Genomic DNA, 27,861 nt, shown 5'->3' on the forward strand with positions numbered 1-27,861 from the left:
CCCATTGGTCCTCACTTTCTTCTTCTGTAAATGGGCTGCCTATATTAAGGGTTATTGTGGGGATTGGATGAGCTAATGAGCAAGGTTCCTTCGTTCTGCAATATAAAAGCTGGTTTCTGCCTTTCGCCTCCTTTTTTATTTATTCAGCAGATGTCTATTATGTGTACTTCCCTTTCTAAATTAGATGCTATTGAGGAATGCAGGACCTTGGAGAACCTCAATGTATTGCCCACTGAAAGCTTCCATTTATATGTAGATTTCAAACAAATCTAAAGCTCAGGTAGCTAGAATGTATTTATTGATGAAAGCCAAAGTAAGTAAGGGGATACAAGAATCTTTTAAAAGTAGCTAGACAGAAGAGGCAATTAACCATGATTTTAATGATTTTAAGTGTGGGCTTTGGAGTCACTTAACTTCTCTGGGCAATAGGCAAGCCATTTGTTCCATGGTGAGCAGGTATATGCAAACCAACCTCCAAAGACTGAGGGAGCTGGGAGCCTGAAGAGAGAGGCTGACAAATCCAGTTTATCAGAAAGAAATGCTTAACAGGGACTTACGTACAGAAGCCATGTTGCTGGTGGCCACAAGACAGTGGATCCCAGCATCCACCCTCCAGAAAGTATTCTTTACGTAGCAAGGAAAAAGACATGTAGCTGGTCACGTCTCAGAGTTTCTTGCTGAAACTTGTTACCAGTGGAGAGGTTAGGTAAACATCTTTATGAAGGATTATCTATGCTACAGGGCTCGCTACAGAACACGTTGGTATGCAGGAGTCAAACACTGGTCACCATGGCAGTTTCGCTTCAAGGTGGTGTCACTCTTGCCATACAACAGGCTATTTTCTATACCGTTTAACTTCTCTGGGTCTCACTTTCCTCATGAGATGAGGAAAATCCCTTTACGTTAGAGATGCTATTGTAAGGATTAAATGAAAGAATTTATACAAAGTGCTTACCACAGTGTGAGTTATTATAATTATTTTTGTTAATACTTCTAACCATGAATTTCTGAGTTCCAGATAGAATACATCCTTGAAAACATCTCTTGAGGAAGCCATTGTTAAAAATGACGTTAAGTGACATATTACACTAAGCCTGGCACTCCTAACCCCATTATTATATGGCTCTGGGAATAAAACTCAATTAAGCAAAGAAGGGAGAAAGAAACAGCTTCTAACACTCATGAATCAGCTTCAATCTTTTGTCATTTTTACTATCCTACATTTTTTTAAAAATTATAGTTAGTTATTTGACATAATAATTTAATGGTAATGTAACATGTGTTCATTATGTTATTTACTTCTTAGCAACCCTGTGAGCTTGCTATTATTTTCTCCACTTTGAACTGTTCCCATAACTCCAAATAGTAGAGCTGGAATTGAACTCTGGTCTTCTGCCTCCAAGTCCCATTTCCCATCCATTACCTATTTCAACTTGCTGCTGGGCCCCCTCTGCCTTTCTAAAATGCCTGTATGTTCCTTCTAGGAATCCTGTACTTCAGTCAAACTGATTTGAATCAAGAGCTCATGGAGAAGGTTTTGAGAATTTATCCCTCCTTGCCTTGGTTTATATCACTTGGTCTTTCTGACTTCTTTTAACTTATATAAATCCTACATACACTAAAGACCGAACTTAAATCTCACCTGTGTTTATTTTGAAATATTACTTCAATATTTTGGTTTATATAGTACTTACTATTAATGTCTTCATTTTATTTGTCACTTAACCATGTTTGACCCAAGAGCTTGTCTCCTGTGATGAAATTTGATGTGGGTATCTTTTCTGTACATCTAAAACGTACACATGTTGAGAGAAGAAATTCTCACTTTTTCTTTCCCGTTACTTACTGTCATGGACATAGTTCAGACTGAGTAAATATCTGGGAAGGAAGAATGAATAAACGGTTATGTGCTGTACATGCATAAGGGGGAAAGATGTTGAGATCAGGAGAGTCAGGAAGAGAATAATTTTTGCATTGTCTAAAAGTGAGAGCTCTACTAACAGCTCATTTCTAGTTGTTTTGACTCCTTAGAAACTCTTGACAAGTCAATTATCTTTTTTTTAATCTTTTATATTTTTTAAAAATGGGAAAATAGAAGTATAAGCAGAAAGCTCCCATATGTAGAATCTAAACCCACAGTAGCTGACTGAAATGCAAATTCAATTGATCAGAAAACAGTTTTGATTAAAGATTGATTTTTAGCACAGTGTGCCCTAGGAAGTACCCACGCATCAAAGCAGGTAATAGCCTTCTATGACTGTCAAAGCTGTGCTTCATATCCATACAATTTTATGTGGGGAAAGCCTTGAAATAGGATTAAGAGTTTTTCTTCTTTTGAATTTTAGAGAAGCTTCTACCTTCAAAATAATCCTCCAAATAATAATAATTTGTTAAGCTTAATTCGACTTTTCATTCTTGTTTATTACTCTTTTCTAGCTGCTTAATGATACAGCTCATTCAAAAATATATTTCCTTGAAGCCAGGCGCAATGGCATATCCCTGTAGTCCCAGCTATATGGGAGGCTGAGGTGGGAATTCAAGACCAGCCTGGGAAACATAGCAAGACCCCATCTCTAAAAAACTTTTAAAATAATATTTTAAAACAGAAAAAAAAACATGAAAATATATTTCCTTAATTTGTTTTCTATTTCCTGTATGGTAGTGTTTTAATAACTAGCCCCAAACAAAGTATCTCAGATCTCTTCTTGCTAAGGACTATATGCACTCTGGTAAAAGTAAGTTGGAAAGTTGAGCAGTTAAATAAAAAATTGCACACTCATATGCTGTTATCCTTTCTTATTTGTCGTCCTGTTTTTCTTTTTCTTATTTATTTATTTATTTATTTATTTTTATTTTTTTGAGACTCAGTTTCACTCTGTTGCCTAGGCCGGAATGTAGTGGTGTGATCTCGGCTCGCTGCATCCTCCACCTCCCAGGTTCAAGCGATTCTCCTGCCTCAGCCTCCTGAGTAGCTGGGATTACAGGTGTGCACCACCATGCCTGGCTAATTTTGTACTTTAATTAGAGATGGGGTTTCACCACGTTGGCCAGGCTGGTCTTGAACTCCTGACCTCAGGTGATCCACCTGCCTCAGCCTCTCAAAGTGCTGGGATTACAGGTCTGAGCCACCACGCCCAGCCTCATCCTGCTTTTCTGATATCAATAAATTGTTTGTTGATGTGTATATAGTTGTTTTTGTAGTATTCTAGTTGAGTTTGGGCATATTATGCACGCAGATTTGTTGCTTATTGTTTCTTTTAGGACTCCTCTTGTTGCAAATAATAGAAAAAAACCGAACTAATTCTATTAGGTTTCATCAAGGAAGAGGATTTGTGGACTCAGGTCAGCAACCTTCAAGGGTAGTTGGTCCCGTGACTGAATAGTGTCATCAAGAGCCTGTTTCTTTCCCTGTCTGTGTGATATGGTGCCATTTAGTGTCAACTTTATCCCAAGACTTGTCTTTCTCATGGTTTTAGAATGGCTGCCAACCATAGTTGGGCCATGCACTACTTCTTTTATATGTATCTTGGGGGAAGGGAGAGAATGCCTATTCAAGCCTTCTGAGCAAAAGTTCCAAGATTATCCTAATTGAATCAGTTCAGATCATGTGTCTACTTCTGAGCCAGGGACTGTGACCATGAGACTGTAATTGTAGAATTGACTTCAGTTGTTCAAACCCCATTCTTGGAGCTCCTTAACTTTTGCTATGTAACAAATTACCACAAAACTTCACAACTTAAACAACAGGCATTGATGGTCTCACAGTTTCTATGGGTTAGGAATTTCAGAACATTTTAGCTGGGGGATCTGCTGAGAATCTCTTGTGCAGTTGCCGACACATTGCCAGCTAGGGCTACAGTCATCTCAAAATTTGACTGAGCTGGACATTGCTTCCAAGATGATTTACCCAAATGGCTGTTGGCAAGAAGCCTTATTTCTTCTAAATGGGGCTGCTTGAGTTTTCTTAGGACAATGGCGGCTGGCATCTTGCAGAGCAAGTTATCCAAGAGAGACAGCAAGGAGGAAGCCCCTTTGCCTTTTTTGACCTGGCTGTGAAGTTATACACCATTACTTCTGCTTTATTCTCTTTGTTAGAATCAAGTCACTAAGTCGAGCCCCTTCTCTTAGGTTCCTTCTTGAAGGGAGAAGTAGCAAATAATTTCTGCTCATATTTTTAATCTACAGCCTGAAACATGGTGAGGGAAGAAGATGGGAGAGAGAATATGGAGGTTGGGGGAAGAGAGGGGTAGGTGGGAAGGCCAGATATTCTAATAAAAATCAATTTGTATAAAGGGGTAAGATGGGAAGCAGTATTAGGTAAACAATCAGCAAATACCCACTGTACCAATAAAGTACTTTCCTGACCGTTATGTGACAAGTATTACTCCATTTTGTAGACAAGAAAATCTAGATTTTGTAGGTAAGAAAACTGAGGATTAGAGATGTTAAGTGGCATATCCAAATTTCTATTGTTAGGTAGAAGGTAAAGTCAATTCTGCTCACTCTAAAGGTGCAGCTTACTCTGGCAGATACACATGACTGATTACCTGGAAAGAGAGAGGTAGCAGAGAGATGGTCAGTGACAGTTTCAAACTCATCAGGCATTAATAATCTACCTCAGAAGAGCTGCAGGTTGATAATCTTTAAAATGATGTTGAAACCTACCTTGATGTCATAGCCATTACCATAAACATCTCTGATGGCACATTTAACTCATGTGTATATTTCAGAGAAACCATGTCAAGATTCCCTTTTCTCTTCTTTGCTTTTTGTAACTTTTCTCTGGAGAAAAAATTAGGTTGCTGGCTCTGGCCAGCATGAAAATGTTAAAAACTCGATTTTAATTTTATTAAAGTAAACATTAAAGAAAGCTAAAAGCCAATATTTCTGAACATTTGGTTTTGATAAAGGGAAATGTGGAAAATGTAGCAAAGTAGGTGTAGCTCCCCAGCCTTGGCAGATTCTCGGAACTTGTCTTGGGACTGAGAGGCATTTTCAGTCTGCAGCAGATTGAAATGCTGTTCTCTGGAGAAACAACTCTGAGTGTTCAGCCCCCAAAAGGACAGAGTCTGCATCAGTAATGGCAGTCTGCCTGCTAAAGGAAGAAGAGGGGCAGAAAAGAATGAAGGGACTAGATCCTGTTGTTATTTCCAAGCGACAGGCCAGAGAGGAGGTGGGATTCTTTGGTTGGTTTTGAATGACTTATTCAGTCATTAGACAAAATTTGTAAATGCTGAGTGTTTTGATTGAATTATTGAATGTATTTTTGCTGTCTAGATATTTTGCTAAAGTTACTAAAGATGTCAGACATATGGGAAGAGTGACAACACTTGAATATTTGACGGAGGAAAATTTATGCCCATTAGGAAAATTTGAAAGTTTGCTTAAGAAAAGACAAGATTTCTAAGATCTTAGATGTAAGATCCAAGGTCTTAGATTTCTGGACTTTAGAAGAGTTTTAATTGCTTTTCTTACCCTTGGTATCCATTTGGATAAAATTAATCTATCTCAAGTCTTCTGAGCATTTTTGTTTTTACTTTTCTAGGATCAGGGGGGTTTGGGTATTGCTATCAGCGAAGAAGATACACTCCGTGGAGTCATCATAAAGAGTTTAACAGAGCATGGGGTAGCAGCCACGGTGAGGTTTACCTTTCTTGCTGTCATTAAGTAGTTGGGGAGGGAATTACTTTTGGAATATCACTCAAATTCTTCTACATTTCCATTTAGGATGGACGACTCAAAGTCGGAGATCAGATATTGGCTGTAGATGATGAAATTGTTGTTGGTTACCCTGTTGAAAAGGTAATTTTCCAAAATAAAGCAAATGGTAATATAGGCCCATCCTTGGGCATGATTAAAGTGTTTGTGTCTACAAATCGTAGGGAATTAGGGTTTTGTAGCTGTAAAAGACATGTTCTTAAGGAAAAGAAGAGATTATTCACAAATTCTTCAATTTCTATTTCTTATTTTCCAGGTAGTGTTAAGGTATTTTTTTGTTGCCAAATTATTCAATATTCACTGGGCATTTTTGATAAATATTTCCATTTTTTCCTTAGGAAAACTTTAAACTCCTTAATAGTGACTGTTAGTGCAAAAATATTTTTAATGAATATTTGCTGTTATAAATATCCACTGTGTATACTACTTTATAAACAGATTGTAAGACTCAGCCATTAAATATATAACTATTATTATATTATATTATTAGGGTTAAACATATCTTGTACTTGAGTTTCCTCTCCTCAAAAGAGATCTTCATATTTATTTAGTATCTCATTTGAGGCCTTTTATTTATAAGTGCCAGAAAAAAGCTTTGTTTCCTTGAAATATGGTATGCTTTTTCTTTCTTATAATGAGGGAGAACCATATAACTGTTAATCATTTCTTCATTGTCCAGTAAGAAGCTTAAAGTTACTTTTTAAAAATTCAGTTTTTAATAAGTATTTAGGCCAGATCCTTTAACCCATAAATCTATGTTTTAACTTTTCGTTTGCCTTGACTTTTTTGTTGCATGCTTTTCTTATTCTGCTTGTAACATATGTGTTTCTATTTTATTAAAACTGTTTGTGTAAGCTGCTTCTATAGAATCAGGAAGTAGGTAAAATAACCCATATATCTTCTAAGGTTGTGGGCATCCAGAAAAATGGATGAGATTAGAGATGTAAAAAGTTGAAAGTCTTATGTAAGGAAAAATCTGGTCAGAGCTAGAGTTAAAGTAGAAATTAACCATGGCCCTAATCTACATCAGGCATTTGGAAAAGATAGAGAGAAATTAGAGCCATTTCTTTCTTTACCCAAGTCCTGACAAAGAAATAATTTGCATCTGTCTCTCCCCTTAACCACAGAGAGAATTAGATTCCATTCGTAATGATGACTCATTGGTATGTCAACTAATTCACCTTTGAATTTTGTTTCTCTTCCACTCATACACCCTGCCAGTTTATTAGCCTTCTGAAGACAACAAAGACGACAGTAAAACTTACCATCCATGCTGAGAATCCAGATTCCCAGGCTGTTCCTTCAGCAGCTGGTGCAGCCAGTGGAGAAAAAAAGAACAGCTCCCAGTCTCTGATGGTCCCACAGTCTGGCTCCCCGGAACCAGAGTCTATCCGAAGTAAGGCCTCTGGGCTCATGAGAGTCCCGCACATATGGAACACCTGAACTCAGCAGAGGGTTTCTGCTTGGGAGGCAGTTGCCTGCCTGTGGCTCATTGTTTGGAAGGTGGTAGTCAGGGAGCCCTATGGTGAGAGCAGGGTGTAAAGAGAGCACTTCTAGAAAAAGAGTACTGGACTGTTAGGCAGGCAATCTGTGTGTGCTGTACATTAAGCAGCTGTGGCATCTTAGGAAACCTACCCACTCAAAGCCTCAGCTTCTTCATCTCTAAAACAAGGGAGTGGTATTCTTTGCTCTCCAAAAATCTGTTGCTAAGGGCACCTTGATTCCAGGCATCTGACTAATGAATTAGAAATATCATTTTGTCGATGATTTTTTTTAACTGGGAAAATAATTTAACTTCCCTAAGCTTCAGCTTTCTTATCTGTAGAATGAATGTGCAATTATCCTGTTTCATAGGTGGGGTATCAGTACTGCCTGCCCCTTTAAGAAACTCTTTAGTCACTGCCGGGGTCTACATAGCAGATCTGAGTTCTATGCTTTAGGTGTAATAGTGGGTCTTGTCATAATGGAAATGGATTTAGGTTAAGTGAACCGTAGGATGACACTTTAATGTGTCATTACACTTCCAGTCTAGTATACGGAGGTACATTATTCCTTTGAGTTACTTTTCGAGAAAGAATACACTGATGTGTAATAAAACAGTAAGTTTCAAGCTCTGCAGCATCAAAACTTTAAAAAATTACTTAAAGGCATTGGCTTTTTCTGTAACAGGGGGTGGGGGGAGAAATTTCTTTTGGCCTCCAAACTGTTCTTTTAACAGTTTTTTAAGGAAACACTAGTTTAAAACATTTGTAATGTACTTGGATGAAAAAGTCTTAAAGTAATACATCTCCGAAAATAATCCTTTATTTAGAAAGACTGGATAATTCACTGAAGTGCTAAAAGATTTTATGGAAATTTTCTCATTTTTCAATTTTATGTTGATCCCTAAATAGTGTTGTCTATAAAAATATGAAATGCTAAATGAAAACTTAACATAAAAGAAAATATCTTACACCTGTTCTTACCATTTAAGGAGCAAGAAAATAGTCTGTTTCTGATTTCCTAAAAAGAGAACATCTTGTCTAAAGCATACGCTACTATACCAAGTGTCCTAGCTTTCCCAAAACATGCTATTTGCTGTATGCTCTTTGTTTTATCATAAAACATATGATATGATATGAAGACTCTCATAAAATAACGTAGGAAATTATATTCCCCTTTTCTCATGATCTATTCTTACCTATTCATTTCGGAACATATATGCACCAGGATTTGACATCTGAATGTATAAAACATCAAGTGAGACCCAAGGAGAAAACTGCAAATGGTCCTTTTTTTTGCTTAGAATTGATTACATAAGAAGAGATGCTCTAGGATAAGAAGGAAACAAAAATGTAAAAAGCCCCGAAAAGCAGGCATCACAACCAAAATTATTGATGTGTTTTGTGGTCTTCCCTGAATGTACTTCTAGGTCTTTGCAACATATCTCTATTCTGAGTTTTATAAATCTTTTAACTCATAAGAAGTGTGTTTGGCTTCACTGAAATGGATAATATCAAAGTGAAACTTGAGGTTCAATTTAACTCTGTTCTCTCTTCTTCATATCCTATCCTTTAGATCTCTAGCAATTTAAAACATGCAGGCTAGTATAGAAAATAATTAAATGAGTAATTTTCTGCCCACTACCTTAAATTAACAATGGCGATTTAATCACATTTGTTTTATTTTTAAATATAATTAAAAGATTGAGGTAAATATAAAGTCTCTTTTTGTCCACAGTCTTGGACCTATTTCCCAGCCCATCCCTCAGAGTCAATCTGTGTGATGAGTTTGGTGGATATGCCTTGTAACTAACTTTTATTTGTATTTCATTTTTAACTTATTTTTAGATACAAGCAGATCATCAACACCGGCAATTTTTGCTTCTGATCCTGCAACCTGCCCCATTATCCCTGGCTGTGAAACAACCATCGAGATTTCCAAAGGGCGAACAGGGCTGGGCCTGAGCATCGTTGGGGGTTCAGACACACTGCTGGTGAGCACCACCCAGAGGTGCTTCTGCCCAGGCGTCCTTCAGCCAGGCCTCAGAGACCATTATGGGGAGATTTCTAGCAGTTCTAGTAAAGGAAATGTGAAGGCCAAGAAAAATTGTATTTGTTATTGTAATTTATAAGGCAAATATTCAGTTGGGTGCAGGGGGTTTTCCTTTGAGCAAGCCAATAAATGCTGACTCAGCAAGATTCTGCTACACTGGTGATTTTGACCTTGAAATTTCAAAGTGTTTCTATCGGTTCACCAGTCCTTGCTACATTTTAATTTCCTTTTTGCTGATATCCAGGTTGAGTTAAACCCATTTTAAGAGGAGTTTGAGCCAGGCGCGATGGCTCATGCCTATAATCCCAGCACCTTGGGAGGCTGAGGCAGGTGGATCACTTGAGGCCAGGAGTTTGAGATCAGCCTGTTCAACATGGCGAAACCCCAGCTCTACTAAAAGTACAAAAACTAGCCTGGCATGGTGGCGTCTGTAATCCCAGCTGCTTGGAAGGCTGAGGCAGGAGAATGTCTTGAACATGAGAGGCAGAGGTTGCAGTGAGCTGAGATTGCACCACTGCACTCCAGCCTGTGTGACAGAGTGAGACTGCATCTTAAAAAAAAAAAAAAGAGAGTTTGAAAAATTAGATACTTTGTAGACAAAATTTTCTAAATGCCAAAAATACCTTAAAAATGATTTCATTTATGAATAAGAAAGTTGTCTCTCATCTATGTATGCATGTTTTATTTTATAGTTTTTTCTTTAATGTTCTCTATCATTAGGAAAAATGTATAAGCTCCTTTGAGCCTTTTAGCAAAAATTGTTGTTACACTTTCCCTTGAATTATATGGGGCTTGTACCTGTAGAGCCAGAGTTTATAACCCTTATTGCTGTCTGTCAACGTGTAATGTGTTTGGACTCCATTTCTGCTCACCATTCCTAGGAGAATGGGATAAGTATGGGTATGTTTTGTTTGGGCCCTTAGGGTGCCATTATTATCCATGAAGTTTATGAAGAAGGAGCAGCATGTAAAGATGGAAGACTCTGGGCTGGAGATCAGATCTTAGAGGTATAGAATGCCTGTTTTTGACCTTCAAAATTAACAGAGAAAAGGCTCCTGGGGGGAGTGTTTCTTTCTTTGCTTCTTTCTCTCTCTCCCTTTCCCCACCTTACTCCCCTTTGCTTCTCATGTTCCTCACAGTCAGTGTCCCATTTCTGTCCAGGTGAATGGAATTGACTTGAGAAAGGCCACGCATGATGAAGCAATCAATGTCCTGAGACAGACGCCACAGAGGGTGCGCCTGACACTCTACAGAGATGAGGCCCCATACAAAGAGGAGGAAGTGTGTGACACCCTCACTATTGAGCTGCAGAAGAAGCCGGGAAAAGGCCTAGGATTAAGTATTGTTGGTAAAAGGTGTGACTGAGGAAGACAAACCCAATGCTCCCTTGGAAATGATGGGACTTAAATTATTTTAAAGAGTAATAGCAGTAGCTGAATCTTTTATCAGTGGCTAGTGTTCAATAGGTAATTGTTAGCCCCCTCACTACAGAACCATAAAAAGATGTCGGTTTTGGACTTTTAAAATCAGAATATTGGAAGGTTTTGAAGGTACTTAACAAAAAGTCATTTGGTATATTTTTGAGCACCTGCTATGTGCTAGGAAATACATTAAGTTTTCAGAAACACGGTTAAAGAAGACATGGTTCCTGACCTCCAAAAACTCATCGTCTGGTGAATGTTGAATTAAATATATTCTTGCAACAAAGGAATCTATTGATGAGTGACAAAGATGCTTTGTGGGGGACCCATGGTAGCAAAGGAGAAAGGGACCAATTGACCCTATTTAATTAAAGTGAATTAGGGAAAATTTCCAAGAAAAGAGGTGTCTGAGCTGAGGCTAAAAGTGATAAGTGAGAATTGGTTTATTAAAGGAGAGTGGAAGATACTGTAGGGAGAAGGATCAGAGTGAACAAGAGTGTGCCATCAATAGGACCTAAAGCAAGGGGCCTGGGTGGTAATGGAATAGTGAATGCACAAAAATTCACAACCTAATTCATTTATATATAAGTACGTTTTAAAAGTATTTACATATAAGTAATATTAACAAATTCATTTATAAGCGATACTAACAAATATATAATCCAGCAAATTTCATAAATCTTTCTTCCTTTTAGTATTCTAAGCCCATCTGGATCTGATCTCAGAATCTACCAAATAGTTAAACTTGTGAAGTCAGCATTCAGTAAAAAGCGCACCTGCAGTCTGCAGTGGCCCTAAGTTGATTTCGTCATTCCTTGGGCCTCAGATAGCCACCATTTCAAATCAGCTTATTTTTTCCAGTGAGTTGGAAATCTGTGAAATGGTGATCTTTATGTCAGGATATCCTTCTTTGGAAATAGGCATTCTTCAGAATTGCCAAACCAGCAGCATAGACCCCTGGTTCTGCAGCGACTTTTCTGTATGGAAATAAAAAGCATTTACACCATTTTGTTTTCTCAGAGACAGCTAAAGGCTAATTATTTTTAAACACAAAGAATTTAGCATATTATTTGAGTCTCAGTGGGAATATGTCTAAAAATTATACTTTTTTTGGAATACAGTATCAGTAGCCTAGTTCTTATGAAACATGACATGGGTAACATGGCTACTACAGGATGTGGGGTCACCAGGTCATCATAAAAACCACCATTAATTAACCCTAAATTCTATGAAGACCATACAAAGACCATCTAATCCAATATCCAGTTTATAAAGATGGGAAAGTGGAAGATCAAATGGTGAAATTGTTTGATGTCATGACCTTGGCAAGAACAAGTGATACAGTTCAGCTTTTACTATGTATTTCTATTTATGGTTATCTTCGTATCTTTAGAAGTTTTGGGTTTTTTTTTTTTTATAGTTTTGTGAAAGAACGGTTGGGAATAAGATTTGTGTTTATTTTGCATAAACGTGTCTCGTGTGGAAGGTGTGTAATGATTTCAAATAAAAGACATCACAGCAATGGTATTTAGATTTTGAGTTAATAAATGGTGTTTAGTTTGAGATACACATCTATTATGATTTTCAGTAATATTAATGATGTTGATGGTGATAGCAACATATTTATTTAACCACAAGTTACTATCATTCAAAGCTCCATTCTTGTTTGGAAAGAACAGTAGAGCTTGCATCCAAGGACTGATTCTTAAGTCTTACTTTTGCCACTTAGTAGCTGAGTGACCCATAAAGTGAAAATGGTAATACACACTGCTACTCACAGTATATAATTGATGAAGAATAAATATGTTTATTGGAGATATTTCAATCTATGAAGCACTATAAGACATAAGCTGTTATTTATCAAAAAATATAATTCTAATGTTGCCCCAGTGTTGCTCCAAATAATAAAACTTTTAAAGTCATAAAAACAAGTAAAAATTTTGGGTAAAAACATAACTTTTTATTAAATAAGCATTACATTACAGTTGAGGAAAAGATAATGTTGAAATTCAAAATTGTGTGCAGAAACGATACTGGAGTATTTGTGTCAGACATTGTCAAAGGAGGAATTGCAGATGCCGATGGAAGACTGATGCAGGGGGACCAGATATTAATGGTGAATGGGGAAGATGTTCGTAATGCCACCCAGGAAGCGGTTGCCGCTTTGCTAAAGGTAAAAGATGCCAAAAATAATTCTGTGTAATAGCATAGAAGAAAAAAGAGAATTTTAACATTGGGCTATCATAGTCAAATTACTAATGACTTCTCTTTATTTAAAGTGTCACCTCAAGGCTGGGTGCAATGGCTCACGCCTGTAATCCCAGCATTTTGGGAGGCCACGGCGGGTGGATCACTTGAGCCTAGGAGTTTGCGACCAGCCTTGGCAACATGGCAAAATCCCATCTCTACAAAAAAAATATAAAAATTAGCTGGGCATGGTGGTGCGTGCCTTAAGACTGATTCTTAAGTCTTACTTTTGCCACTTAGTGCCTGAGTGACCCATAAAATGAGAATGGTAATACACACTGCTACTCACAGTATATAATTGCATGAGTCTGGGAGGCAGAGGTTGCAGTGAACTGTGGTCATACCATTGCACTCCAGCTTATGTGACAGAAATCCTGTCTCAAAAAAAAAAAAAAGTCAAATCTTTTAAAATGGAAAGACTTTATCATTTATCTTCCATAAAAGGGAATGTTTGCTGCAATGTTTGCTAATCTGACTCAAAACTATTGAACTATTTGAAATTGACATTTAAAATCAGAAGCAGAATGGTCATCCTTATGCAACGAAGGTAATTTAATGCAGATTCACTCGGCAGTACCTTCACTGGGGATTATCCTAATTATAAGGCCTCCATCCCTAGACATCATTCTAAACTCCAGTACATTTTACAGTATAAAATTGGTTTCCTCCTTTCCTCCAAAGAAAACTCACCATGAAGGATCATTATCCAATTGGAAAGGCAGAACCAGTTTCATTTTTAAAAATGAATGAATTGTAAAGCACAGAAAAGTCACTTGACAATTCCTGGGACCTAGGCATATTCTCTGTCAGGGAATATTCCAGTTTCTAGAGGGAATTTGCATTCCTGTAAATAGGCAATGCTTATCTCCTTGTTTTATTTTTTAACCTAATGTTTTTTATGACCTAAAGAAGTATAATTCAACATTAACTAGAAAACTGTCATCATCAGTACCCATATCATGGGTAGCAATTAACATAAGCCTGCATGACAGTGCCCAGCAGCAGTAGAGCTGTTGGAGGTCTAATACGCTAAGGGGAGCCTCTGAGTGGCTGGGCTTCATGGAGGGATTTTCAAGTGGGCACTTGGTTTATATAAACCAAACATATGAATTTGTTTATAAATTGGTTATTAAAGCAAAGTTAACATCTATCACTTCTCATTAGGGTTCTCAATCTTTAAAACATAATGTAATTAGAATTCTTTAAGGAGGAATACATTCTTTTTGGAGACACATTAAAAACAATTGTTATCTCTTTAAGAATTATATATCCTAAAGAGAGAAAAAATGGAAGCATCCATAAAACAATGTAAATAATTTTTAAAACAGTCATTTAAAAAGCTAGTCTGGCCAGGTGTGGTGGCTCATGCCTGTAATCCCAACACTTTAGGAGGCTAAGGCGGGCGGATCACCTGAGGTCGGGAGTTCGAGACCAGCCTGACCAACATGGAGAAACCCCTTACTAAAAATACAAAATTAGCCAGGTGTGGTGACATGTGCCTGTAATCCCAGCTACTCGGGAGACTGAGGCAGGAGAATCACCTGAACCCGGGAGGCAGACATTGCAGTGAGCCGGGATCGCACCATTGTACCATTGCAGTACAGCCTGGGCAATAAGAATGAAATTCCATCTCAAAATAAAAAAAAAAAAAACAGCTAGTCTGACAGTACATAATGAACACCATAAATATTTGTATAACTTACATGTTTGTTGCTGCTGCTTATTTTTGTTTTATTAATTTTTCATTTAAAAATCTTCTATAAATAATCCTTAATACACAACTTCACATAAAGTTCTTCATGCACATAGAGTTCATTGAAGTGTTATTTGTAATAGTGGGAAAATTGGAAGCAACGTGGTTGGCAAAAACTACATAAACTTTGGTATAAATAGTAAGGATGCATGGCAAACGTGTATCTGTTTGAAAGGATGTTCATGACAACTATTTTATTTTATTTTATTTTATTTCTTTCTTTCTTTATTTTTGAGACGGTAGCCCTGCTCTGTCACCCAGGCTGGAGTGCAGTGGCGTGATCTCAGCTCACTGCAAGCTCCGCCTCCCGGGTTCGCACCATTCTCCTGCCTCAGCTTCCAGAGTAGCTGGGACTACAGGTGCCCACTACCACGCCCAGCTAATTTTTTGTATTTTTAGTAGAGATGGGGTTTCACTGTGTTAGCCAGGATGGTCTCGATCTCCTGACTTCGTGATCCACCCATCCCGGCCTCCCAAAGTGTCATGACAACTATTTTAACATGATAAAATATATACAGTAGTCACTCCTAATCTGCAGTTTCTCTTCCTGTGGTTTCAGTTGCCCACAGTATAGTAAAATAAGGTATTTTTAGAGGGAGAGAGAGATCACATTCATATAACTTTTATTACAGCACATTGTTATAATTGTTCTATTTTACTATTATCCTCTTATTGTGTCTAATTTATAAATTAAACCTTATTTTACATTTATAAATTAAACCGTATGTATAGGAAAAAACATAGTATATGTAGAGTTTAGCACTATCTATAGTGTCAGCCATCCACTGGCGGGGGGTCTTAGAACATATTCCCCCCTACAATAAAGGGGGACTACTGTAATTAGTGGAGAATATAAGACAGAGGATTGTATTTACGGCATAGATATGACTGTGTAAAAAATACAATCTTTTAAGTTTTTTAAACAATAATTATGAGGTATCTGTTGGACTTATGGGTCCTTTTCTTTCCCCATCTTTTTTCATTTTATTTCCAAAATTTTCTTTAGTGGGCGTAAATTGCTTTTGTATTGGAAAAATTAACAATTTTTAAAATAAAGCCCTTGATATTTGAGAGAAGTGTTACAGGTAGGTGAACGGGTTGCAACATTACACAGTGAATAATTAATGTATGGACTTGTTAACCTTACAGTTATGTAAACTGAAAATACAAATAGTTTCAAGAAGAGTTTGGTAAATATGCAGCAAAGAAACCCCAAACCAAACAAATAAAAAAACAAACTTATGGATATTACAAGTCAAGTTTTGACCTTTCAAAGTATGATTCATGATCAACATATTCAAGAATAACACATCGCTTTGTACTCTCATCACTGAATAATAATATCAGTGCCCAATGTTTGTGTTAATCTTACTCCATTTTAGACACTGTCATAAGCATTGTTCATGGATTATTTATCTCAACAACCTATAATGCTGTATATTTTTAAAATTCAGAGTAAAAGATTTATTAAGGTTAAACATCCATTGCGGTCACACAGCTAATAGATCACATAGTCTGGATTTAATCCAGTGACTCCAAAACAGGATCTCAAACACCTCCTTGTGCTACTTCCATATTAGACTGTACATCATTTCTTGCATGCCTATGGTTTATTTGTAAAGGGGTACAAGAAGATTGTCTTCAATTCATGTTTCCTGTTGATAGCAGTAGTTATCTAAATTTTATATCATAAGTTTATTCAGGCCTAGTGTGGCGATAAGAGAATTTACCCAATTATCAAAGTACCTCTTCTATTGAGGGCAAAACAAGTTGCTGAGGTGGTGGTAGTGGTGGTTTCATTGTGTTCACTTTTTTTTTTTTTTTTTTTTCTGAGACAGAGTCTCGATCTGTCACCTAGACTGGAGTGCAGTGGCGCAATCTCAGCTCATTGCAAACTCCGCCGCCTGGGTTCATGCCATTCTCCTGCCTCAGCTTCCCAAGTAGCTGGGACTACAGGTGCCCGCCACCACGCCTGGCTAATTTTTTGTATTTTTAGTAGAGACGGGGTTTCACCGTGTTAGCCAGGATGGTCTTGATCTCCTGACCTCATGATCCGCCTGCCTCGGTCTCCCAAAGTGCTGGGATTACAGGCACTTTGTTTTTTAAACCATCAGTTATTCAGCTTGTTTGGCCTATCAAAATTAGTGTGTTTCATGAGATAATTGCTCAATTCTCCATTTCTTTTTGGTAGAAGTAGTCTCCATAGAAATCATGAGGTGAGAAGACAGACACTTGGTGTTGCTGCTGCTACTTGTTATTATTTTTATTAGTTTGAATGTTTTCTAAAAAAGCCATTTTCCACAAGGGATTGGAGGTATCCTTGCTTATAGAAATTCCAAAAGGAAGATGCCTTTCAAAAAAGTCTTGAAGAATAAAATGTATTCCTAAAGATGATTATAGCATTTTATTTAAACATTTCCATAAAACACCCCTCCATCCCCACCCCCAGTGTTCCCTAGGCACAGTAACCTTGGAAGTTGGAAGAATCAAAGCTGGTCCATTCCATTCAGAAAGGAGGCCTTCTCAAAGCAGCCAGGTGGGTAGCTGTGGAGTGCATCAGGGTGATGCAATCAGCATGCCAAGAAGACACATAGATGGCCCTGACTGTGGGTCTGTGTACAAGGTCTGGCCCCCTAGCAACGTGGGATAGTGACTGAGGTAAAGAGTTTGAGACAGAGAAGAACAAGGAATCAGAGTAGCCAGGTAAACAAGGTGTAGCTGTTGAGTAGTTTGTAAGTTATTCTAAGGAAATTGATTTCAAGCATTCTCTTTTGACATGATTCTTTTTCCATAATCTCAAAAGGTAACTACCTAATATATGTAAAGCCTACCAAGATAACATATTTTTTATTTTCATTTTATTTTATTTTTATTTATTATTTATTATTATTATTATTTTTTGAGATGGAGTCTCTGTCTGTCACCTAGACTGGAGTGCAGTGGCACGATCTCAGCTCACTGCAACCTTCACCTCCCGGGCTCAAGTGATTCTCCTCCTGCCTCTACCCGCCGAGTAGCTGGGACTACAGGCGTGCCCCACCATGCCCAGCTGATTTTTGTATTTTTAGTAGAGATGGGGTTTTGCCACGTCAGCCAGGCTGGTCTCAAACGCCTGACCTCGTGATCCATGCGCCTCGGCTCCCAAAGTGTTGGGATTGTAGACGTGAGCCATTGCACCTCACCCCAAGATAACATATTTTTAAAATATTTTATAGCAACATCAGTCAATATTCAACTGAAGAGTCCCATATAAGTGAACTATAGATACTCAGCACCATTTATAAAAATATGATGATAAATATTTCAAGGCTCTTGACAAGACCTCTTGACCCTCTCCTCAGTCTTGTCTACTGATGGTGGAAGCCAATTTTCATCAATCTATCCCTAGAAACCCCATAGTAGGCCGGGCGCGGTGGCTCACGCCTGTAATCCCAGCACTTTGGGAGGCTGAGGCAGGCAGATCACGAGGTCAGGAGATTGAGACCATCCTGGCTAACATGGTGAAACCCTGTCTCTACTGGAAAAAAAAAAAAAAAAAGCCAGGCATGGCGGCGGGCGCTTGTAGTCCCAGCTACGTGGGAGACTGAGGCAGGAGAATGGCGTGAACCCGGGAGGCGAAGCTTGTGGTGAGCGGAGATGCGCCACTGTACTCCAGCCTGGGTGGCAGAGTGAGACTCCGTCTCAAAGGAAAAAAAAAAAAAAAAAAAAGACCCGATACTGATTTTCTAAGTTACTACCATAAGTTTCCTATTAGCTGACCGTAATTCTACAGTTTTTGTTTAAGTCCTAGTCTTCCTACCACATCAGTTTAAATTTAAAGAAGATTAGTTTGTATTAGATTATGACTATCCACTAAAATTTTAGGTAGATTGGAATCAATTTCATCTACCCTTTTAGCTTTAATTTATTTATGTCACTAGACAAATTCTCCTTTTAAAAGAAAAAAAAAAAAACACCAGTAGAAACTGTGTTTAAATTGCTCATCAAATTATCAAATGCCACCATTGCTTAACAGGTATGTGTCTCTAGATTAAATTCTGAAATAAGTGGTATTTAGGGAGTATGTTACTTGGAAAACATTCTGAAATAGTTGTGTATTTGTAGGTGAGTGAAGGCAGCCTGTCATCTTTCACTTTTCCACTCTCTGGATCCAGTACATCGGAGTCACTGGAAAGTAGCTCAAAGAAGAATGCATGTAAGATTGGTTCAGTATTTTAAACATGGTTTGAATTTTGGCTGTCAACACTGATTTTTTTTTCTTGTTTACCTCTGAGCTTTCTTTTCCCCCACATCATCCCATATCCTAATATAGGTACAAAAACATGTGTTAGCAAAAAGTCTGAACAACATGAAGTTGTGCCTATGGCAGCTTTTCCCATTTGATGTTTACCCTACAAGATACACTAAACATTTTAATCAGGATTCTGTAATTTTTTTTCTTACTAAGCAGATTGGTGTATTTGATTTTATTCCTTTTCTGTGTTTAATGTAACACCAGTAAATCAGAAGATGCCATTAAGTGAAGCCTTCTTTTTCCATGAAGATTGCAAAAATTTGAGAAAATCAATGTGATCCTCCTGTGTTTTAATTACGTGAAATCATGCTGCAGAGGAATTTTTGGCTTGGTGCATTGGTTGAGAGTTGTTCAAATTGAAGAAACTAACCATATGGCAATCTGTGTTTGCAATGTGACTAATATTCTAGAAATTTAGGCACTTAAGTTCATGAATTTTTTTAATGCATCCATGACTTTATTCCTGTCAACTGTGCACATGTGTCTTTCTATGCAAAGCACATTTTGCCCTTGACTCATTCAAAGTGGATTATGTAGTTATATAATCAACACTTAAAATTAGAAGGAAGGATGGAAGAATGGGATGGTATATACGTTTTTCCAACTGGAAAAATAAATAGTTCCTATGTGAGACAGTTCTAATCATGTGTACTTGCAGCTTTGAGCACCCCCTTAAAAAAATAGAAACCTAGGTTATTCCATTTAGTCCCATCCAGCTTTAGATATTTTAATGAGATAAAAAGTGAATGAACATAAAATAACCCTATTTTATCTTTTTTGCCTTTACAGTGGCATCTGAAATACAGGGATTAAGAACAGTTGAAATAAAAAAGGTAACTTGGGGAGAGAAAACAATATAAACTCTGGTGTTTTCAGAGACATCTTATGCGTTTTCTTGTTAACTTTCTTACTGTTTTAATGTATTCATCTCAAAAAAGTATGTATTATTACATATTACATGTGAAATAATGTAACCCTTAATGAATTTCCTGATCATAGTACCTCATTTGAAAAATCAGTTTGCATACTCTCTTTTGCTGAAAATAGCATCAACTTGACCCCACACAAAATAGTACGATGCCTCTCACTTCTTACACTGATAAGTAAACCTTTCACTTCAGCAGATACTTATTAGTTCTGAAACAGATTCCCCCGACAGCCATGCACAAGAGACAAAGTAAAAGCAGCTGTGATTTATTGAGCCTTTACTATTGTTCTGAGCACTCTTATAGACACTTCATGTCATCATCATGTCATTTAATATTCACTGCAGCCCTCTGTGAGAGGCACTGTTGTCTCCATTTTGTAAATGAAGATCTAATGATTTATTGAGTGGAGTGTACTTATTTCAAGTTCCTGCATTTACAAGTATGACTTCCTGGCTTTGAACACAGGACTGATTCCAAAAGTGTGGTCTTTTCACTTCATGAGTTTACCTGCTTTTCATCAGTTCTGCAAAATGATTTTCATTTAGAATGTCTTGATTTATTTTACTTCCTGAACAGATGCTTATTTTCCTAAGCCACACTAAGCACCTGCGTCAAAGTAATGCAGTTTTCTTGCACTTCATTTTCGCCCTTCCACTTAGAAGATCAGAGTTCACTATAGATATCATGCCAAAGAATAAACAAAAGGTCAATGAAAAATATCACTTTGACCAAAATTTTGTATCTGTTCCATGGCAGGGCCCTACTGACTCACTGGGAATCAGCATCGCTGGAGGAGTGGGCAGCCCACTTGGTGATGTGCCTATATTTATTGCAATGATGCACCCAACTGGAGTTGCAGCACAGACCCAAAAACTCAGAGTAAGTCATACTAACAACCCTAGAAGCCCTAGCAAAATGTGCAGAAGTGTTTTTATAAACCTTTGAACTTGGCTATCTGTTGCAAGGCAGTTTTAAATGTCTACATTTACTTTTAAATCATCTAATCCAACCACAGCAAGGCTTGCTTAGGGTAAAAGATAAAGAATATTAAAAGAAAGGAGAAAATGCAGATTTGCGGTTAAATGAAATAGGAAGATTTATAGTTGTTTCTTAATACATATTTTTATATGTTGAAATTCTGTGGAACAAGCTAAAAGAGAACAGAAAGTATTTTCAGAACACCAGTATGAAGTGAAATTTTTATCTTATATATTTTATTGGTTTAAATGCTGATTTAACTCTGTTATATTGAAAAGTATTACTTATTTGCATTCACTGATAATTTTGCAGAAGTTTAATATAAATATGACTTACAATGTTATAAAACAATATGCAAGTTGCCTCAAAGCTGAGGGATTATCCAAATTGTGGAGCACTACGATGGAATTTATGCCAACTGCCCAGCTCTAAAATTACATGAATATTCCATTAAGGCAACTCAGTCTCTCTAAAGCAAAAATCTCTATGGTTTCATACCTCAAAAAATAGGTCTCATAACATAACCACATTTTAGTTTAAATAGTCTTTAGGCTGGGAATGGTTCAGCCTCCTTTGATATCCAGATTTATGGCTGACACTTAAAATCTGATTGTATACATAGCACAGGGTCAGTAAACTTCTGGAAGGACAGATAGTGAATATTTTAGGCTTTGTGGGACCTATGAGTCTCTGTTGCAACTACTCAACTCTGCCCTGTGAAAGCAGCCAAATAAGCATGGCTGTCTTCCAACCAAACTTTATTAACCAAAACAGGCAGTGGGCCAAATTTGGCCTCTGGGCCTTAGTCTGCCAACCTCTGACTTAGAGTCACATCTAATGATTATAATAGTAATGTTCAGAGAAATTTCAGTTTCCAAATGATAGTGAGTTTTTTTTTTCTTTTAATAGGAAGTAATGTCTCACCCAAGAGAAATGAAGAGCAGGGAAGAGTGACTTTCTCCTTCTCCCTCCCTCTCCCCTGGACACTATGGAACTCAACCATTATGCACTGCTTCTTTTTGTGGTTGCTGCTTATTGGACTTCTTAGGATTAGTGGTTTCCTTAGTTATATTTCAGTGGCTGGTAGCAGTATATATGTCATGTGCAAGGTGGAGAAGGAAATGAATACTCAGGTCTCGAAGACCCACTCTCCATGGCTGCTTTAGCAGATGGCCGTTTCTTTCTCTCCCTTGCAGGTTGGGGATAGGATTGTCACTATCTGTGGCACATCCACTGAGGGCATGACTCACACCCAAGCAGTTAACCTACTGAAAAATGCATCTGGTTCCATTGAAATGCAGGTAAGATTTTTATCCCAAGCATAATTCAGAATATAGGTAGCTTGAAGACACATGAACTTTGATGTGAAAGCAGTAAAAATGATTAAATATTTTGCTATTATTTTATTTAATATATCTCTTGAACGTAAATGATTAAGAGTTCCAAGAAAGTGCATATGAAACATATTTTGTAACATTTTACTCGGATGCATTGATTGTTTTATACTTTAAGGGGAAAAAAATCCAGGCCTTAGCAGTACATGATTATTTGCTGGAGTTTTAAGTAGTGCTAGCAAGTGGCTTGTATTCCAAAGATCTTTAAAAAATAATTACATATGAGACCACATTTTAAAAACGTCAAAAAAACTTTGTAGAATAGAATTAGAAGAATGTGTTTACTGTCAGGACAGTTAAGAGGCCTCTGGACCTTGTGAAATTTCATTCTCTTTGGTTGTATTTTATGTTAACAGAAATGATTAAATGGACAATAAAATGTACATTTTAATCCAAGTGCTCTTTTTGAAGAAAAATTACTTTCCTTAGCCCCAGGAACATGTGTTTTTTCTGTTTATCCTTTTCCTGTGTGCAGGTGGTTGCTGGAGGAGATGTGAGTGTGGTCACAGGTCATCAGCAGGAGCCTGCAAGTTCCAGTCTTTCTTTCACTGGGCTGACGTCAAGCAGTATATTTCAGGATGATTTAGGGTGCGTTCATACATGATGATTAGTGTTATCATTTTTTACTTATGAATCAAGTCTTCCTGACAGTTGCATTCTCTGTCCCGTGTTTCTAGGAATTATGTACAGGTAAAATGATAGGATATATGAATTATGAATTACACATATCAGGTGCTTCTAAACTTAAATAATTATGGCATGGATTTAGCTGATCAAAGATAAGTAGAGAAATAGATAACTAGCTAGATAGATATGCATGCTACTACCCTTCCCATGGTTTCAGCTCTGATTTTGGGGCGGAGGATATTTTAATCTTGATGTTACCACTTCATGTAATATGGAGCAAGTCAAATCTATCATTTTAAAATTTCCAGCACTGCCTATTCATTTAACATATTATACTTTGGATTGAAAAAATTCACGGTATTAAGTAACAACAATTGGATAAAAAAGCATTGGAAAACAGAGAGAGGCACATTAGAAAATTTAAATAATTTGATGCAGGTTTTCCATTGCTTATAAATGATTTTTCTCTCTGAGCTTGGGTGTACTGATGTTTACGACTTATTCTATTATTGTCCCCTGAACTTTAGCCCTCTCACTTTAAATAAACTGGAAAAAGAATGAGCTCCTCTGTACAACGAGAACATGCCATGAATATGTTAGTTTAAGGGAACTGTAAATGAGTAATAGAATTAGGGTGTTAAGTAGGATTTCATTAGATTATGTAAATTTAAAATACCGAGCACAGCGTGCACTGACAATTTAAGCATCTCAAAAATACCCATAATATACTCCTTGTCAGTGACAAAGAGAATTATGCTAGCTCTAGGTGGATGTCAGATAATTCATAACATATATATAGATATAGGGTTTTTTTAATTTAAATCTTGTTTTTCCTTTCCTTCACCGTAGACCTCCTCAATGTAAGTCTATTACACTAGAGCGAGGACCAGATGGCTTAGGCTTCAGTATAGTTGGAGGATATGGCAGCCCTCATGGAGACTTACCCATTTATGTTAAAACAGTGTTTGCAAAGGTAAGCTTGCAAATTTTAACCACCCTCTTTTCCCCTAAACATTCATTAATAGTGGTCAGCAGCTGGCTTATTAGTTTATGGCCTGAGGTAATGCCAAATGGTTAACAGTTGATCATTTCTTTTCAAAACTCCCTACAGGAACAGGTCATTAAATATTTTTGTCCAATTTGAGGTTTCATTATATTTAAAGGAAAATAGGTTCAAACTGAAACTCCATGGAAACTCTTAACAATATACATAAAAATATTAATGAACTTTGGTTAGTAAAGCCTATTTTTTTTTCTTTGAACACAAATTGCACGTGATTGTCTTTTGAAAATGGAACATTTTAAATGTGTATGCTATAGAGCACTGATATTTCTGTTTGCATTTTTCTGTTGTTGTGAAATATAAAATAGTTATAGAGAAGTACATAAAGTACACATGAAAATTAATAAGCATTTATTTTATAAGTTTAATTTCATTGACTAAAACAAAAATAACTACTGAAAAAAATTTAGGGAGTATCCAGCAACCCTATCATCTATGATAAGTCAGTGATTTGCAATCAAGGGATTCAATTAACAAGATTGTCTAGTTATAATTATACCTATTCTATCTTAAGAAGGTTTAGAATAAGAGTAAAGATATTGCAATACTGGTAAACCTATTAAAATAATTTAAACCCATATAATTATTGTTAATATGTTAAGTCATTTTTCAGGAGCTACAAAATTGGACAAGATTCCTGCAGGGAAAAATTTAGAATCTCAAAATTTTACAGTGTAAAAAGAAACAAAACTTAGTCAAACCTGTTTAAAAATTTGATACAGGGCCTTTGGATTAGTGGTATGGTCCCTTATGGATGTTTTATTTTATTATTTTGGAAAAGGTTTTTTTTTTTTTTTAAGCCAATTTAAAGTGCTGTTACCTACAACAAGCTAGCTATAGGCTTAATTTATAAGATTTTTTAAAAAGCTATTGGTATGTCCAAAAATACAAACAGCATTTGCTAGTGAATAGAAGAGTCCACAGTCCTTTTCCTCAGCCTAGGAACAATTTATTTAAGGCATGCTAGTTAGAACATATTTTAAGAATTTCATCATTATGGATTCCTCATTAACTTTTCCATATCTTTAATTTTATATTTAATTGTATAATTGTCTTCTATAAGCATGCTTTATTCTTTTTCAAACAACAATGTCTGTATTTAATCTTAATCATTTAGGGTCCATAAGGAATATGAAGAATCTCTCTACCCTTGGGAAGTAAGAACTAAGACAGCTTGCATAGTTTTTTCAAAACCACAAAAAGAATTAGAAATAGCAGTGGGTTTTAAATTTAGAACTTATGCCTTATCCTGCCGTAGTGAACGTTCAGGTGGCTTTGTGCTTTTCAGACCTTTGGATTTTGTCATCCCTCAAGCCATTGTCCTGTAAAACTATTTTTGTTCCTACCTAATCATTTACCTTCTTTCTGTAGGTCTTCTTTACAGGATAGAAAATCCTGGATTCTATTGAATCATTCCTACTAGGCAAATTCCCAAATATTCTTTATTAATTTGTGTTCCCACCAACTGCTGTGCTGAACAGCCAAAAACCCATCCAACTAATCTGTTGACTGCTAAATTCTCTCTCAAATTGGTATCTCAATGCTAAAACCATTTAGGAGAAAGACCTTCTTTGTCTATGTTCATCATTGCTTAATGGCTTAGAGCACCCATGGAGCACTGGGAGCAATGTGTGTGTACATGCAGAGCAATTTACATTCCTGTTGAGATCTTTTTCTGTTGTGAGCTGCAAGGCAGCATTTTTTGAGAAATAAACAAGTCTACCTTATAATTTGCAGGGAGCAGCCTCTGAAGATGGACGTCTGAAAAGGGGCGATCAGATCATTGCTGTCAATGGGCAGAGTCTAGAAGGAGTCACCCATGAAGAAGCTGTTGCCATCCTTAAACGGACAAAAGGCACTGTCACTTTGATGGTTCTGTCTTGAATTGGCTGCCAGAATTGAGCCAACCCCACCCCTAGCTCACCTCCTACTGTGAGGAGAATGGACTGGTCCTGACTTCTTTTATGCCGTGTTCAGCGGGTCTTCAAAACTATAGGGGGGAAATAACACTTAAGTGTGTTTTTCTCATATAGAAATGCTTTCCTTACTGACAACCTCACATCATTTTTCTTTTCTTCTTGCATTTTGTGAACTTAAAGTCAAAGAGAAGGAATATTTGTGTAGGTGAATCTGGTTTTTATTTGTGAAGATATCTAATGTTTTGTAGTCACATGGGCAAGAATTATTACATGCTAATCTGGTTAGTATAAAGAAAGATAATTCTAAAGCTAACCAAAAAAAAATGGATTCAGTAAATTAGGATGAAAAATGAAAATATAAAATAAAGAAGAAAGTCTTGGGGAGTTTTAAAAAAATGCCTCAATTTGGCAATCTACCTCCTCTCCCCACCCCAAACTAAAAAAAGGAAAAAAAAGTTTTCTATTGAAAATCTTCAAAAATACTGTCAGTATTTTAAAATTTTCAACACAGTATAATAAAAACATTGCATCTCCCCACCTCTTACATGCATATGTATTTTTCATGCTAAAATTGGTTTCTATAATTGAGTAAATAGCAAATATATGAAGCAATGTCCCTAAATTTTATAAAGAAATTATATTTAATGCACATCTCAATTTTCATTTTTATTTTTGACCTTTTATAAAATATTTTCATGTTGCTATAAGTAAATGATAATGCCACCCCATGTTGACTATGGTTTTTCTAGAAAGCAACTATGCTGCTATAGAGGAACATAGAAGGGTCCCAGAATCTTTAGTGCTGGTTTTAAGAACTGATGCAACATTAAAAATGTGTTAGTGTGCTGTGCAATTGGTTTTCAATTCATATTAATCTTAATGATAGAAAACAATGTGTTAGTAATTATTTTGGTTGTTTGCCATTAGTAAATTGATAGAAAAATTAAGGCGATTAACATAACTTCATTTCATTGCCTTATATTAACATCTTATAATACAATAGTTTAAGACTAAGGGAAACAGATGGAGCTGTTTATTGAGACAACTGGTGAGGAATTATCATGTGTTCATTCCCATTTTAGAGCGTGAAACTCCTACATTAGAATATATAAAGTCACTTTAAATATTATCTATATTTGTAACAGAAGTAGTGTACAGATATTTTATTACAGCATTTTTGTGTAAATGCAGAATTAAAGTGAATAAATAAGAATTTTCAGTGGTGCACAAATAAAGAAGCAGCAAGCATTTTTTTTGTTCTTTTTACTGTGGAAAAGCTTTGTTATATACTGTTCAAGATTTACAACTTAAAATTGGTTTTTATCATGTCTAACTGCACATATGGTGTCCATAGTTACAGCTAAAGGAACTTTGGACAACATCATTATGGAAAGCTTAATATTTTTTACCTCCACAATTTTTTCTAGCACTAAAGATTCATGGACTCCTCATAGATTAGAGGAAGATGACATTGTAGAAAGAGAAGTATCCTGCCTGTATATGTTTTTCTCAGATGCTGTTAATGCAGTAATATTGTAAGTCGCTCTTCAGTGTAGTCAAGAACTATTCAAGTGTATTCAGATGGACAAAATCATAATCAAAATTATTTGCATTAATAAACATGACAAGTCCAACTTGAACACTGAGCAAGGAATGAGGGGAAATTTGCTCTACTAGTTTTGTACCAAATTAGCTAACAAACATGCATTTCCCTCTCATTCATCTTATCTGCAAAATGATAGATTATTTTATCACAAAGGTTCTACTTAGTTCTAAAATATGAGAATTCAGTGATTCTTACACAAAATAAATAGAAGAAACTACATACTGCAACAACTCAAAAGTTGTTAACCAATCATTGTAAATTTAGGTGCCCAATGTAACAAAACTCATTTTAGTATCCCAGTGACACATCTACCTTCTTAGCCATCATTTAGTGGCTCTCCATAATGAAAGATGCCATTATTTCATGGTAGGCTGCTGG

The 27,861-nt window shown here is 36.6% G+C and overlaps 1 protein-coding gene across 4 annotated transcripts in view; it reads left to right on the forward strand.

The window, feature by feature from the left end:
- Nucleotides 1-27,112, forward strand: part of MPDZ (multiple PDZ domain crumbs cell polarity complex component) — a 175,541-nt gene extending 148,429 nt beyond the window's left edge. For 2 of the 4 annotated variants that reach the window (XM_025359744.1, XM_025359746.1), the window contains 15 exons: nucleotides 5,546-5,638; nucleotides 5,728-5,802; nucleotides 6,940-7,114; nucleotides 9,048-9,193; nucleotides 10,176-10,259; nucleotides 10,414-10,607; nucleotides 12,699-12,846; nucleotides 17,123-17,209; nucleotides 18,778-18,868; nucleotides 19,757-19,800; nucleotides 20,653-20,775; nucleotides 22,071-22,175; nucleotides 22,744-22,856; nucleotides 23,745-23,868; nucleotides 25,696-27,112. In XM_025359744.1, coding sequence (XP_025215529.1) covers nucleotides 5,546-5,638; nucleotides 5,728-5,802; nucleotides 6,940-7,114; nucleotides 9,048-9,193; nucleotides 10,176-10,259; nucleotides 10,414-10,607; nucleotides 12,699-12,846; nucleotides 17,123-17,209; nucleotides 18,778-18,868; nucleotides 19,757-19,800; nucleotides 20,653-20,775; nucleotides 22,071-22,175; nucleotides 22,744-22,856; nucleotides 23,745-23,868; nucleotides 25,696-25,842 — 1,749 coding nt within the window. In that variant the 3' untranslated portion in view covers nucleotides 25,843-27,112. The remainder of the gene's footprint in view (nucleotides 1-5,545; nucleotides 5,639-5,727; nucleotides 5,803-6,939; nucleotides 7,115-9,047; nucleotides 9,194-10,175; nucleotides 10,260-10,413; nucleotides 10,608-12,698; nucleotides 12,847-17,122; nucleotides 17,210-18,777; nucleotides 18,869-19,756; nucleotides 19,801-20,652; nucleotides 20,776-22,070; nucleotides 22,176-22,743; nucleotides 22,857-23,744; nucleotides 23,869-25,695) is intronic. The other 2 variants (XM_025359745.1, XM_025359747.1) reach the window with 1 other exon arrangement.
- The last annotated feature ends 749 nt before the right edge of the window (nucleotides 27,113-27,861 follow it).

The sequence above is a fragment of the Theropithecus gelada genome, chromosome 15 (assembly GCF_003255815.1).
Source record: "Theropithecus gelada isolate Dixy chromosome 15, Tgel_1.0, whole genome shotgun sequence".
NCBI lineage: Eukaryota > Metazoa > Chordata > Mammalia > Primates > Cercopithecidae > Theropithecus > Theropithecus gelada.